At 46.9% G+C, this 15,579-nt stretch overlaps 1 protein-coding gene across 1 annotated transcript in view; it reads left to right on the plus strand.

Moving 5' to 3' along the window:
• LOC137351760 (receptor-type tyrosine-protein phosphatase delta-like) overlaps positions 1 to 15,579 on the plus strand; it is a 583,992-nt gene that overhangs the window by 241,042 nt on the left and 327,371 nt on the right. Inside the window, exons 3-4 of the mRNA XM_068016566.1 lie at positions 7,809 to 7,954; positions 10,509 to 10,650. Coding sequence (XP_067872667.1) covers positions 7,809 to 7,954; positions 10,509 to 10,650 — 288 coding nt within the window. The remainder of the gene's footprint in view (positions 1 to 7,808; positions 7,955 to 10,508; positions 10,651 to 15,579) is intronic.

Raw genomic sequence — 15,579 nt, forward strand, 5'->3', positions numbered from 1 at the left:
TATAGGCCGGTGAGCCTTACGTCAGTGGTAGGGAAAATATTAGAGAGGATTATTCGGGACAGGATTTACTCCCATTTGGAAACAAACGAACTTATTAGCGAGACAGCATGGTTTTGTGAAGGGGAGGTCGTGTCTTACTAATTTGATTGAGTTTTTTGAGGAAGTGACGAAGATGATTGATGAAGGAAGGGCAGTTGATGTTATCTATATGGACTTTAGTAAAGCTTTTGACAAGGTCCCACATGGCAGACTGGTACAAAAGGTGAAGTCACACGGGATCAGAGGTGAGCTGGCAAGATGGATACAGAACTGGCTCAGTCATAGAAGACAGAGGGTATCAGTGGATGCGTGTTTTTCTGAATGGACGAATGTGACTAGTGGTGTTCCGCAGGGATCAGTGCTCGGACCTTTGCTGTTTGTAGTATATAGAAATGATTTGGAGGAAAATGTAGCTGGTCTGATTAGTAAGTTTGCGGACGACACAAAGGTTGGTGGAGTTGCGGATAATGATGAGGATTGTCAGAGGATACAGCAGGATATAGATCAGTTGGAGACTTGGGCAGAGAAATGGCAGATGGAGTTTAATCCGGACAAATGTGAGGTAATGCATTTTGGAAGGTCTAATGCAGGTGGGAGGTATACAGTAAATGGCAGAACCCTTAGGAGTATTGACAGGCAGAGAGATCTGGACGTACAGGTCCACAGGTCACTGAAAGTGGCAATGCAGGTGGATAAGGTAGTCAAGAAGGCATACGGCATGCTTGCCTTCATCGGTTGGGCATAGAGTATAAAAATTGGCAAGTCATGTTGCAGCTGTACAGAACCTTAGTTAGGCCACACTGAGAATATTGCGTGCAATTCTGGTCGCCACACTACCAGAAGGACGTGGAGGCTTTGGAGAGGGTACAGAGGAGGTTTACCAGGATGTTGCCTGGTCTGGAGGACATTAGCTATGAGTAGAGGTTGGAAAAACTCGGTTTGTTTTCACTGGAACGACGGAGGTGGAGGGGCGACATGATAGAGGTTTACAAAGTTATGAGCGGCATGGACAGAGTGGATAGTCAGAAGCTTTTTCCCAGGGTGGAAGAGTCAGTTACTGGGGGACATAGGTTTAAGGTGCGAGGGGCAAAGTTTAGAGGGGATGTGCGAGGCAAGTCTTTTACACAGAGGTGGTGAGTGCCTGGAACTTGCTGCAAGGGGAGGTGGTGGAAGCAGATACGATAGCGACGTTTAAGAGACATCTTGACAAATATATGAATAAGAAGGGAATAGAGGGATATGGGCCCCGGAAGTGCAGAAGGTGTTAGTTTAGGCAGGCATCAAAATCGGCGCAGGCTTGGAGGGCCGAATGGCCTGTTCCTGTGCTGTACTGTTCTTTGTTCTTGTTCCTGATTTCATGCTGACTCTGAAACTTCTGGGTTTGGCAAATCCCTTGAGAAAGGAAAGGTTACGGTTGTAGCACAAATATAAAGAGGTTGCCACTCCTGGCTAAAGTTATGCTTCCCACCTTATTGCCTTGGTCCACCTAAAGTACGTTGACTGTTCTGAGAGACTCCTTCAGCGTTATGTCGAATGAGGGTAAATTATGAGCATGGTAAGCTTAGGAATGTCTGCTCTGCTAGCTTTTGTTTTAGAACAGGTAGCCTGAGGCTCCCAATAATTCTTCAGGCTTCATTGATTTCTCTTGAAAACTTGTTGTTTAAATTGCTGAAATTGCCAACCTTCAACAAACTCTGCCAGAAAGCTCAGTAAATCTCAGGAGATGCTTTTCTGACAGCACAGGTAATCTGTACTGGGATGGGGGATGGGTGAAGGCACTCTTTTAACTTGTCAGGCACGATGTCTGACTCATGCTAATGCTTAACCTGGAATGATAACAGAAAATGCTGGGAATACGCAACAGGTCAGGTAGCATCTGTGGGGAGAGAAAGAGTTAACCTTAACCTGGAAGTGTTTCTCAATGTGAGAAAGTTCAACATCCTGTCATTGTCCTCCTTCACACTGATGCTTACAGATCAGTCGTGTGTTGACTCAATGCCCTTAATTCATGTGCGGATAGGGTTGCCAACTCTGGATGGACCTCTTCCTAGAGGTTTAATCACGTGCAGCTTCCACAGTGTGGACTGCGACACCGACCACTCCCTGGTGTGCAGCGAGGTTAGACTCAAACCAAAGAAGCTGTATCACTCCAAGCAGAAGGGCCGCCCGCGCATCAACACTAGCAGAATCTCTCATCCACAGCTGTTACATTGGTTTCTAAATTCACTTGAAAAAGCCCTTCAAAACACTCCTACAGGGGATGTAGAGACCAAGTGGGCCCACATCAGAGACACCATCTATGACTCAGTAATGGCCGCCTATGGCAAACATGTGAAGCGGAATGTAGACTGGTTTCAATCTCACTTTGAAGAGCTGGAACCTGTCATAGCCGCTAAGCGCATTGCACTGTTGAAGTACAAGAAAGCCCCCAGTGAGTTAACATCCGCAGCATTTAAAGCAGCCAGAAGTGCTGGACAAAGAACACCCAGGCGCTGCGCAAATGACTACTGGCAACACCTATGCAGTCATATTCAGCTGGCTTCTGACACTGGAAACATCAGAGGAATGTATGATGGCATTGAGAGAGCTTTTGGGCCAACCATCAAGAAGATCGCCCCCCTCAAATCTAAATCAGGGGACACAATCACTGAGACATGCAAGCAAATGGACTGCTGGGTGGAGCATTACCTAGAACTGTACTCCAGGGAAAATGTTGACACTGACACCGCCCTCAATGCAGCCCAGCCTCTGCCAGTCATGGACGAGCTGGACGGACAGCCAACAAAATCAGAAGTCAGTGATGCCATTGATTCTCTAGCCAGCGGAAAAGCTCCTGGGAAGGACGGCATTACCCCTGAAATAATCAAGAGTGCCAAGCCTGCTATACTTTCAGCACTCTACGAACTGCTTTGCCTGTGCTGGGACGAGAGAGCAGTACCACAGGACATGCGCAATGCCAATATCATCACCCTGTATAAGAACAAGGGTCACCGCGGTGACTGCAACAACCACCGTGGAATCTCCCTGCTCGGCATAGTAGGGAAAGTCTTCGCTCGAGTCGCTTTAAACAGGCTCCAGAAGCTGGTTGAGCGCGTCTACCCTGAGGCACAGTGTGGCTTTCGAGCAGAGAGATCCACCATTGACATGCTGTTCTCCCTTCGCCAGCTAAAGGAGAAATGCCGTGAACAACAGATGCCCCGTACGTTGCTTTCATTGATCTCACCAAAGCCTTTGATCTTGTCAGCAGACGTGGTCTCTTCAGACTACTAGAAAAGATCGGATGTCCACCAAAGCTACTAAGTATCATCACCTCATTCCATGACCATATGAAAGGCACAATTCAGCATAGCGGCGCCTCATCAGACCCCTTTCCTATCCTGAGTGGCGTGAAACAGGGCTGTGTTCTCGCACCTACACTGTTTGGGATCTTCTTCTCCCGGCTGCTTTCACATGCGTCCGTCTTCAGAAGAAGGAATTTTCCTCCACACAAGACCTGGTGGCAGGTTGTTCAACCTTGTCTGTCTAAGAGCGAAGACCAAAGTACGGAATGTCCTCATCAGGGAACTCCTCTTTGCTGACGGTGCTGCATTAACATCTCACACTGAAGAGTGTCTGCAGAGACTCATGGACAGGATTGCGGCTGCCTGCAACGAATTTGGCCTAATCATCAGCCTCAAGAAAAAGAACATCATGGGACAGGACGTCAGAAATGCTCCATTCATCAATATTGGCGACCACACTCTGGAAGTGGTTCAAGAGTTCACCTACCTAGGCTCAACTATCACCAGTAACCTGTCTCCCAATGCAGAAATCAACAAGCGCATGGGAAAGGCTTCCACTGCTATGTCCAAACTGGCCAAGAGACATGGAACACAAAAGATCGAGTGTCCTCAGTACCTTGCTCTACGGCAGTGAGGCCTGGACAATGTACGTCAGCCAAGAGCGACGTCTCAATTCATTCCATCTTCACTGCCTCCGGAGAATCCTTGGCATCAGGTGGCAGGACCGTAGCTCCAACACAGAAGTCCTCGAGACGGCCAACATCCCCAGCTTATACACCCTACTGAGCCAGCGGCGCTCGAGATGGCTTGGCCATGTGAGCCGCATGGAAGATGGCAGGAACCCCAAGGACACATTGTACAGCGAGCTTGTCACTGGTATCAGACCCACCGGCCGTCCATGTCTCCGCTTTAAAGACGTCTGCAAACGCGACATGAAGTCCTGTGACATTGATCACAAGTCGTGGGAGTCAGTTGCAAGCGATCGCCAGAGCTGGTTGGCAGCCATAAAGGCGGGGCTAAAGTGTGGCGAGTCGAAGAGACTTAGCAGTTGGCAGTACAAAGAACAAAAGAAAATTACAGCACAGGAACAGGCCCTTCGGCCTTCCAAGCATGCGCCAATCCAGATCCTCTACCTGAACATGTCGCCTATTTTCTAAGGGTCTGTATCTCTTTGCTTCCTGCCCATTCATGTATCTGTCTAGATACATCTTAAAAGACGCTATCGTGTTCGCATCTACCACCTCCGCTGGCAACGCGTTCCAGGCACCCACCACCCTCTGCGTAAAGAACTTTCCACGCATATCCCCCCTAAACTTTTCCCCTCTCACTTTGAACTCGTGACCCCTAGTATTTGAATCCCCCACTCTGGGGAAAAAGCTTCTTGCTATCCACCCTGTCTATACCTCTCATGATTTTGTACACCTCAATCAGGTCCCCCCTCAACCTCCGCCTTTCTAATGAAAATAATCCTAATCTACTCAACCTCTCTTCATAGCTAGCGCCCTCCATACCAGGCAACATCCTGGTGAACCTCCTCTGCACCCTCTCCAAAGCATCCACATCCTTTTGGTAATGTGGCGACCAGAACTGCACGCAGTATTCCAAATGTGGCCGAACCAAAGTCCTATACAACTGTAACATGACCTGCCAACCCTTGTACTCAATACCCCGTCCGATGAAGGAAAGCATGCCGTATGCCTTCTTGACCACTCTATTGACTTGCGTTGCCACCTTCAGGGAACAATGGACCTGAACACCCAAATCTCTCTGTACATCAATTTTCCCCAGGACTTTTCCATTTACTGTATAGTTCACTCTTGAATTGGATCTTCCAAAATGCATCACCTCGCATTTACCCTGATTGAACTCCATCTGCCATTTCTCTGCCCAACTCTCCAATCTATCTATATTCTGCTGTATTCTCTGACAGTCCCCTTCAGTATCTGCTACTCCACCAATCTTAGTGTCATCTGCAAACTTGCTAATCAGACCACCTATACTTTCCTCCAAATCATTTATGTATATCACAAACAACAGTGGTCACAGCACGGATCCCTGTGGAACACCACTGGTCACTCGTCTCCATTTTGAGAAACTCCCTTCCACTGCTACTCTCTGTCTCCTGTTGCCCAGCCAGTTCTTTATCCATCTAGCTAGTACACCCTGGATCCCATGCGACTTCACTTTCTCCATCAGCCTACCATGGGGAACCTTATCAAACGCCTTACTGAAGTCCATGTATATGACATCTACAGCCCTTCCCTCATCAATCAACTTTGTCACTTCCTCAAAGAATTCTATTAAGTTGGTAAGACATGACCTTCCCTGCACAAAACCATGTTGCCTATCACTGATAAGCCCATTTTCTTCCAAATGGGAATAGATCCTATCCCTCAGTATCTTCTCCAGCAGCTTCCCTACCACTGACGTCAGGCTCACCGGTCTATAATTACCTGGATTATCCCTGCTACCCTTCTTAAACAAGGGGACAACATTAGCAATTCTCCAGTCCTCCGGGACCTCACCCGTGTTTAAGGATGCTGCAAAGATATCTGTTAAGGCCCCAGCTATTTCCTCTCTCGCTTCCCTCAGTAACCTGGGATAGATCCCATCCGGACCTGAGGACTTGTCCACCTTAATGCCTTTTAGAATATCCAACACTTCCTCCCTCCTTTTGCCGACTTGACCTAGAGTAATCAAACATCTGTCACTAACCTCAACATCCGTCATGTCCCTCTCCTCGGTGAATACCGATGCAAAGTACTCGTTTAGAATCTCACCCATTTTCTCTGAGTCCAAGCATAACTTTCCTCCTTTGTTCTTGAGTGGGCCAATCCTTTCTCTAGTTACCCTCTTGCTCCTTATATCTGAATAAAAGGCTTTGGGATTTTCCTTAACCCTGTTTGCTAAAGATATTTCATGACCCCTTTTAGCCCTCTTAATTCCTTGTTTCAGATTGGTCCTACATTCCCGATATTCTTCCAAAGCTTCGTCTTTCTTCAGCCGCCTAGACCTTATGTATGCTTCCTTTTTCTAAAAAAGACAGAAGCGCAAGGGGAGAGCCAACTGTGTAACAGCCCCGACAACCAATGTTATCTGCAGCGCCTGTGGAAGAGTCTGTCACTCTAGTATTGGCCTTTATAGCCACTCCAGGCGCTGCTTCACAAACCACTGACCACCTCCAGGCGCTTACCCATTGTCTCTCGAGACAAGGAGGCCAAAGAAGAAGAAGAATCGCAAGACCTTCAGCCTCCAACTGCCCAACCCCAATCTTCTGCCTGACGGGTCCATCTTTCTGACATCCCACCTTCCCACGCTAATTGGAAAGAGAACTGTCTTTGCCGGATAATGATTCTTGACTGTCTGTCAAATAGACATCGCTGATATTTTAATAACTAATTAATTAAATCATGCAAAGAAAATGAATTTTTTTTTCATGACCCTATAAGGTGGCTCACAGCAGTGTCCTGGAGATTAATCTTTAATTCCCAGAGGTTCCAGGACCATTTTGGCAGCTTGGGGACCCTATTGGAGAGAGTGTCAGCAGCAGGGGCGGATTAACACAGGTTTATGGGACCTGTGGCCAGGGGAACTAGTAAAAGTCACCATAATGCAGAAAACTTTGGCTGGAATTTTACTCCCCCCACACACCCCGGGAGGTGGGTGTGAGAAATCGGGTGGGATGGCGGGGGATGCTGTGACCATCACCTACCTGCTCCTGCAGGTATTTTACCCGTGGTGGAGGAGGTGGCAGGCGGTCTGCCCAGACTTAGGCCAGTTGAGACCTTTGTGGCCAATTGGTGGCCCTTTAAGTGCCTCTTCCCGCCAGTGACGGATGGGTGCTTACTCACCTGGGGAGGCTGCGCAGTTATACCTGGCAGCCTCCTTGCGGCCTGGGGCCCTCCTGATCAGGCACCCTGTACCCCATAGTTGGCGCCCCAGCGGCACTGGTCGCCTCTGCTGGAACACCTCACCCCACTTCTCCCCCCAGCAACACACTCACCTTCTCAGGCTGGAGAAAGTCAGTATGAGAAACCCCCATCATTTGCCTAATCTGGGCCATTAATGTCCTGAAAAAATGCCATTGTGGGGCTACTACCTCCAGAGGTGGCACGGAAAATGGCTTCATCAGGATAATCTAGCCTGTTTTAACAGCGCTGTTTTGTGGGCTGTCAATATTCGTCATGATGCAAGTTAAATGCAGCATGAGAAGTGTCGGTCTAAAATTGCCCCTAGTATAGGTAGGTGGTAGGGGAATATAGGGACAGGTGGGGATGTGGTAGGAATATGGAATTAGTGTAGGATTAGTATAAATGGGTGGTTGATGGTCGGCACAGACTCGGTGGGCCGAAGGGCCTGTTTCAGTGCTGTATCTCTAAACTAAACTAAACTAAACTAAAATCACCAATTTTTGGACTGATTTGTTTTACTTTGGACATGTTCTAATCCTTCCTGTTGCAGATAAATGTCCCTTTTCTTTCCCTGCAGCTCCTCCAAAGTTCATGAAAGTTCCCAGTGACCAGATTGGCGTTTCAGGAGGAGTGGCGTCATTTGTCTGTCAGGCAACAGGATCCCCCAAACCTCGAGTTACGTGGAACAAAAAAGGAAAGCGAGTGAGCTCCCAGCGTTTTGAGGTATGTTGTCTGTTCTGGCTGCTGGCTGATTTCTAGGACTTATAGGTATGAAGCAATTAATAATGGTGCCAGGATGTGGCTAAGCCCTTGATATCCAGGATAAAATCTGTGTTGACATTTCCCCACCTCCCCTCTGTAACTTTGGTGGAAACACCATAGAAATGGCATATCATCTGTTATAGAATCCGAATGGTGACAGCACAAAGGGAGGCCATTCGGCCTGTTGTGTCCATGCCAGCAACTCACCTAATCCCATTTCCCCACCTTTTCACCATAGCCCGGCAGATTATTTTCACTTCAGATAATTATCCATTTCTCTTTTGAAAGCCTCGATTGAATCTGCCTCCAGCACTCTTTCGGGCAGTGCATTCCAGATCCTAACCGCATGCTGCTTAGAAAAAGGTTTTCCTCATGTCGCTGTTGCTCCTGTTCTGTTGACTGCATTTCTTCAGGATTGCAGCTGATCTCCTGTCAGAGTTACTGAGGAATATTGGGAAAATCCCCGCAGAAATGATCAACACTGACAATCTGGCTGTTATCACCCAGGGGAGTGGTAGCAGTACTAAACTTGGGCTGTGGAGGGCAGTAATGAGCTAAGGCGCTCTCTCATGAGCATTATGCAGTAACCCTTAATGAAGGTGTGTTCGTGTGGATGTGAGTCGAGGGCAAACTCTCACTCAGATGTGTGAGACCCCCAAGGCTCACTATCGAGGCACACAGATGAAACATGGAGAATGACCACTGCTTACAGTACCCCACATATACCAGCACCTTGAGAGGAGGGTAGAAACCTGGAGGGAGGGGTAGGACAAAAGAAAACACCAGCCATCATCCATTAGATTAAAGTTGAAATCCAACACAGACAAGAACAATACAAAGACCTAAATGATGGATGGAGCCAGAAATGTCAACTCCATTGAGTAGGGCCTGCTCTGCTGTGGTGGAAGTGCATTGTTTTGGTTGATTCTACTTGGAGTGGGGGAAGGGAGTTATTGGTCCCGTATATTTAGTTAAACAGTCACAAGCTGATGCATGGCTGGACTTGAACAGTTCTGGCCTCTTGAGCATCCCTGATTTTAATCTCTCCACCATTGGTGGCTGTGCCTTCAGTTGCCTCGGCCCTAAGCTCTGGAATTCCCTCCCTAAACCTCTCGCCTCTCTACATCACTTCCCTACTTTAAGACACTCCTTAAAACCTACCTCTTTGACTAAGGTTTTGGTCATCTGACCTAATATCGCTTTATGTAGCTCGGTGTCATATTTTGTTTTACAGGTGCTATATAAATATAAGTTGTTATTAGTGAACTTAGCTCATCCTACAACAGACCATTCAAAACCTTGGAACCCCGGACCTCAACTAAGTGAGGCCGGGTTGCGGGGGCCAGCCCGGAAATGCCCTGGCGAAGTGGGATGGGTGGCGGAGATGAGAGGGTGAGCATGAAGTTTGGGGGGGATGTAGTTCTATGGTGATGGTGGTTTTGCTGGCAGGAGTCCTCCATGGGCTATAGATTGCCCACGAAGGAGGGACCGCCCACCCCCCCCCCCCCCCCCACCACCCCCGAAGCCCACAGCGGGAGGGTGCCTCGTTTTACAAGGTGCCCTCCCCGTTTGGCGGAGGTGCCCCCCCCCCCCCCCCCACTGCTGGTTAGATCCGAGTGGCAGCGGGAAGAGGCCCTTAAGTAACTGTTAATGGGCTTCAGGGCAGGAAGGTCGTCGTCGACCTAACCCGCGTCCGGCAAAATTGCTTGGCAATGGGGCGACAACGCGTCCTCCACCCCTGCCACCCATTCCAATTCTATGGGCCTCCCATCCTCCAACCCTGCCATCAGGGGGCCATTAAATCCAGCCCGATAGATCCAAAAATGTTCCCTGTCTCTTTGAAAAGTCTCTTTGACTTTTCTCATCACCTACTTGCCGTGCTAGGTCTCCTTATTGCTCGATAGTTCGGTGGCATTGCCCAGTTGGTAAATGTCCAACGTGCCTCAAAAACCCAGGAAATTCCACTTCGGATGGCCTGAGACCCGGCACTGTGTCCTTCCATGGTGAGGAGGCTCTGGGACGGCTTCCTCGACAACAGAGGGGCCTTATTATCAGACAGTGAGGAGGGGATTTGAAATGCCCAGCCTTCTTCGAGGTGAAACATTTCATATTTATGGAATGAAAAGCATCAAAATGTATTTTGAGAATCAAGGAATGTGGGACTGTACTGGTTTTGTTGTCCTATTTCACTGAGGTGTTGGTGGATTTCAGTATATTAGTTTGAGAATAATGTTAATTTTGGTTTTAGTTCGGCCTCAAGCTCAACTTTTAGTCTTTCTCTTCCAGTGGTTATAATTAAATGTAGCCCTTTTTTGTCTGGAGCAAAACTGCATTTATGTAGTGCCTTTAACATATAGAAGCCATCTGAGGGTGCTTCACACTTGGAGTAAGAGGCAGCCTCCAATAAGGGAGAGGAACTGAGAGCTCACGAGCCAATGTAGGCCAGTGAGAAGGGGCAATGGATGACTGGCCTCCTTCTCTCTCATAATTTCTTTGGCCTCTTTACCTCTTTTAGGTAATTGAGTTTGATGATGGTGCTGGAGCAGTCCTGAGAATACAGCCCTTGCGGACACCCCGGGATGAGGCGGTTTACGAGTGCCAAGCGACCAACACGCTTGACGATGTAACTGCGACGGCTAAACTCACCGTACTAAGAGGTAAAACTTGTTTCTCCTCCTCGCAAGTTAGTCAGTTAGTTACTGTGAGCAACATCATTTGTCAGTAAAACATTAAATGGGAGATAGCTGAGGTAAACAAAGAATGTTATAGGACAACTGGACATGCATTTAAATCTGTGAAAAATATACTTAATCACCATATGTTAATATTAATTCACAGCTCATTTGTAGTAAGTGCTTATTGTATTATTTTTATTGAAGTTTATTCATAAATAAATGGGTTACAGCAGATTTTTAAAAAATCATAGTTTCGGGAATTGGAAAGAAAGGATTGATCATTTCAAGGTCAAATTGCTATGATGCGGAAACTCAAAACAACTGGAAATGTTTGGATTGACCCTGATCTGAAGTGCTTGCCTGCCCATTCCAATCCCTGACGCATTTCAAAGTCAGCACCAGATTGAGCAGAAACAGGAGTCATTAACTGAGACATAAAACTATGTAAAATGGGGTCAGGCAAACAGTTGGACACCACAGTGGGGTCCTCCTTCCCTTCACTCAAAGCAGCAAGTTGAATACGAGAATGTCTGTGGTTGACGTTGTTAATAATGTCCTACCTGAGTGCAGAGTATCTCACTGCCACTGTGACGAAGGAAGTTGGCGGGGGGTGGGGGGGTGGTTTGGTGGTGGTGGTGGAGGTGGCACAGCTATTAGACAGCTCAGAATTCACAACAGCTGCCTGACAATTTGTGAGCAGGTTAACAATCGCATGTCAGTGAGCAGTTGGTCAACTGCAAGCGGTGCAGCAGGGACAGGAGTAGGCCATTCAACCCCTTGAGCCTGTTCCACCATTTAATTAGCTGAACTGTATCTCAACTCCATGTACCCACTTTTGTCCCATATCCTTTACTACCTTGACCTAACAAAAGTCTTTATTGATCTCGGTCTTGCAAATTTCAATTGATTACAATAACAGTTTGAATTGTTACCATAGCAATAGTATCTGCATGGCATCAGCCTTTTGCTGAACTACAAACACATAGAAAAATCAAAGCTGGTATTTAATATAAGTTGACCAAGGTACTTTATCCACTCCCACCAACCCTCCCCAACCCTCATAAACATTGTGAGTGGCACCTCGCTGTGACAGTAGACAACGGGGAACTTATTATGTATTAGGAGGTATTTGGAGCAATTTATGATGTGAACTTGCATTGCACTTTTTAATAAGGGTACAATTTGATGATTTCATATATTGCTAATGTGGAATAGAAGCAAACAAACTTTTTAAATTCATGTGACACACCAGCTCCACTATGTCCCTCTCAATTTTATAGTACAATATTTTACCCACTTTGGCACATTTCAAAATACTTGAACTTTGGTGAGAATACCCACTTCATGGCACCTTGAGCTAATCTACCAAACTCAGCCTGATGAGATTCTGCAGGGTGCATTCAGATACCAGAGACCGTACCTGGTAGGCCCAAACGCCCTGATTGATTGGCAGCCCTGTTCATTGACTGGCCATGGCTCCTGTGTGTTGAGAATAGTGGCGAAGCTCATGGTCCTCAATTATCTGCACTTGTATCCTGACACCAGCAGATCGGGGTCAGTGAGCATCTGATTTAATCGATGTGATGCTGCTTTGTTTAATGGAACAGGCCTCATGCAGCCTGGAGGATTTTGTTTCTGTTTAATATTGCCTGCCCATGGCTGAGGAGTTTTATGATATAATGTGTCGTAGTGGATATCGAATTACTGAGTTTATGTTCTCATACATAAACATAACAGGGGTACATAGCATAGTGGTCATGTTACTGGGCCAGTAATTCAGAGGCCTGGACTAATGCTTCAGAGACATGAGTTCAATCCCACCATGGCAGCTGAAGAATTTAAATTCAATTAATTAAATTAATCTGGAATAAAAAGCTAATATCAGTAATGGTGGCCATGAAACTGTCGAATTGTCATTAAAAACCCATCTGGTTCACTTTAGGGAAGGAAATCTGCTGCCCATACCCGATTTGGTTTTTATGTGACTGAAATGGCCTAGCAAGCTACTCAGTTGCATCAAACTATAATAATGACAAATTTGCACTAACCACCTGGATTTGGACACAACAAAGGCATAACCAGCCCAGTCAGCCCTGCAAAGTCCTCCTCACTAACATCTGGGAACATGCCAAAATTGGGAGAGCTGTCTCACAGAATCCTACTTCTCAACCAATAACCCAAACTCTTCCATCACCATACCTGGGTATGTCCTGTCCCATCGGCAGGACAGTCCCATCAGAGATGACAGCACAGTCTCTCCCTGTCTCTCCACTCTCCCCTCCAGCAAGTGTGAGCATCTCTTTGTCACCAAGATTGAGGCCATCCGATCAGCTGCCTCTGACCTTTCCCTCCCTTCCCCTAGCCCACCAGGCCGAACTTCCTCGAAGGGTACCCTCTGCCCCAGCCCTGAACTTGTATCTTTCTCTAGTTTCTCTCCTATCCCCCCTCATCTTGTCCATGAGACATATTACCTGCTCTCCTGACCCTATTCCCACTAAATTACTGATCACCCAACTTCCCTTCCTGATCCCCATGTTAACTGATACTGTTAGTGGTTCTCTCTGCTCAGGTTCTGTTCCTCTCTCCTTCAAATCCACCGTCGTCACCCCTTTCCTCAAAAATAAACCCTTAACCCCTTCGCCCTTGAAAACTACATCCCCATCTCCAACCTCCCTTTCCTTCACTTCACAGAGGCATTATAAAACAAAATATGGCACGGAGCCACATAAGGAGATATTAGGGCATTTGACCAAAAGGATGGTCAATGAGGTCGGTTTTAAGGAGTGTTGTAAAAGAGGAAAACGAGGTCAAGAAGCAGAGAGGTCGAGGGAGAGAACTGAGGAGCTTAGGGTCTAAGCAGTCCTTCTGCACTGTAACGATTCTGTGAGCTGTTGCTTAACTAGGAACCAGTGTAGATCAGGGAGCACAGAGGTGATAGGGGAACAGGATTTGGTGCGAGTTAGGACTTGGGCAGCAGAGTTTTGAATGACCTCAAGTTTACAGAGGGTAGGATGTGGGAGGCTGGCCAGGAGTGCATTAGAATAGTCAAGTCTGGAGGTAACAATGGTATAGGTGAGGGTTTCAACAGCAGATGAGCTGAGTCAGGCAATGTTATGGAGGTGGAAATAGGCGGTCTTAGTGATGGTGTGGATATGTGGTTGAAAATTCATCTCGGGGTCAAATATGACACTGAGGTTGTGAACAGTCTGGTTCTACCCCACACAGTTGCCATTGAGAGGGATGGAGTTTGTGGTGGGGAGGTGAAGGTGGAGGAGACAGGGGAGAGGAGTTTTCAAAAATGGTTTGCAGTAGAGAAAAGAAGCCACGGGTTACCTTTGCATTCCAGGATGATCTTGGAATAGCGAGCAGTTTTCACAGGTGAGAGCAAGACTCAATCGTCCTTAATGTGATCCAACCAGATCTGACCACCCAACTTCCCTTCCTGGCTCCCACGTTAGCTGATATTATTAATGGTTCTCTTTCCTCAGGTACTGTCCCTCTCTCCTTCAAATTTGCCATCATCTCCCTTTCCTCAAAAAAAACAACCCTGGACCCTATCAAAACTGTGATGTATATCTCTATCAATTCCTTTAAGGTGCCTGACTCATAATGTTGCCTTCATCTTCAGTGGTTAACCCTTCTTTCAACGGTTTATTTCAGGGACATCTTGCTAAAGCTTTACTTGCTTCACTGGGATCTCTAAATGAAGGGGCATGGCCTGAAATCTGGACACTAATAATTTAGAAAAGAAGTCTAGGTAAACCACCAAGCAGCGGTTAGTTAATGCCAAGCTTTGTAAACACTTGTACTAGGGATGGAAGGAGGTTTGAAAGGAGGGGAGGAGTACCCCAGTGTTGAGATTTGGGAAAGAGTGAGTTGGAGTAGGAGGTAATGAGTGGAGTGTTTGATTTCAACACAGCGGACATGTGAGAACAAGGAAGAACTTCTGACTGGCAACATCCAATGCGCTCAGCCCTGGTTCAGGTGCTGGTAAGTAGGGGAGGAAGAAGACAGAGGCAACCAATTGCATCACTTCTCCCACTGCCCAGCTGAAACTGGCCAACTCAGTAGAGAATGCAAATGAAAGCTTCCTACCCACCCTTCCTGGACTCTGGCTCACAAGGGAAGGGTGGGTAGGAAGAGAGGAGAGAGAGAAAAATGTGATCACTTTTTAAAAATGAAGACACATACAGGCTCATTCTCTGAATTGTGCTTTCTCGGGTCTTTGAATCTTGCCCAGCCCATTTCTCTCCCTATAAATGTATGACTTATAGGAAACATGCTGGTATCATGCATTATGAGCTGATTTCTGAAAGGAAAATGCTGAAGAGATGGTACAGATACTGAAACTGGCCTCAGCACCCTGACTTAGGGAGCGAAACATATTGGCCAGGGTACACACCCAAATCCCATTCCAGGGACTTCTACCAGACAAGCGCACTTGTGCATTTGGACATCAGCGGAGGACAGGATCAGGTCTGGCTGTGATGCCTTCAACAGCTGAATAGCCTGCAAACAATTGCTGTTTGGGGAGACAGACTTGATTGAGATACAGGAGGATAAAGCCATGCCCACAGAACCATCCACCAGCAAGGATTCAGGCTTCCACAAGAGGAGGAAGGAATATTGCCAAGGAAGAATAAATTCACTGCAGCGACTATTTTTGATGCTTGTCTGTTAAACATAATCCACGACTGTGAAAGTAACTGAAGCAGCAGATAAATCTCCTGTGTGCTCATGGATTGGATTACAACCTGGCCAATCCACTCAATTCCACATATTGTAGCACCTGCCCATGACAAATTGATATGTGCAGATTGTGATTTGTCCAGTTAGCTTCCCTTTTGGAAGTACATTTTGTGTTTTATGGGAAGGTATTAAGAGCTCTTAGTTATAGTGCCTCTAATTTTT

This window comes from Heterodontus francisci, chromosome 36 (genome assembly GCF_036365525.1).
Source record: "Heterodontus francisci isolate sHetFra1 chromosome 36, sHetFra1.hap1, whole genome shotgun sequence".
Lineage (NCBI taxonomy): Eukaryota > Metazoa > Chordata > Chondrichthyes > Heterodontiformes > Heterodontidae > Heterodontus > Heterodontus francisci.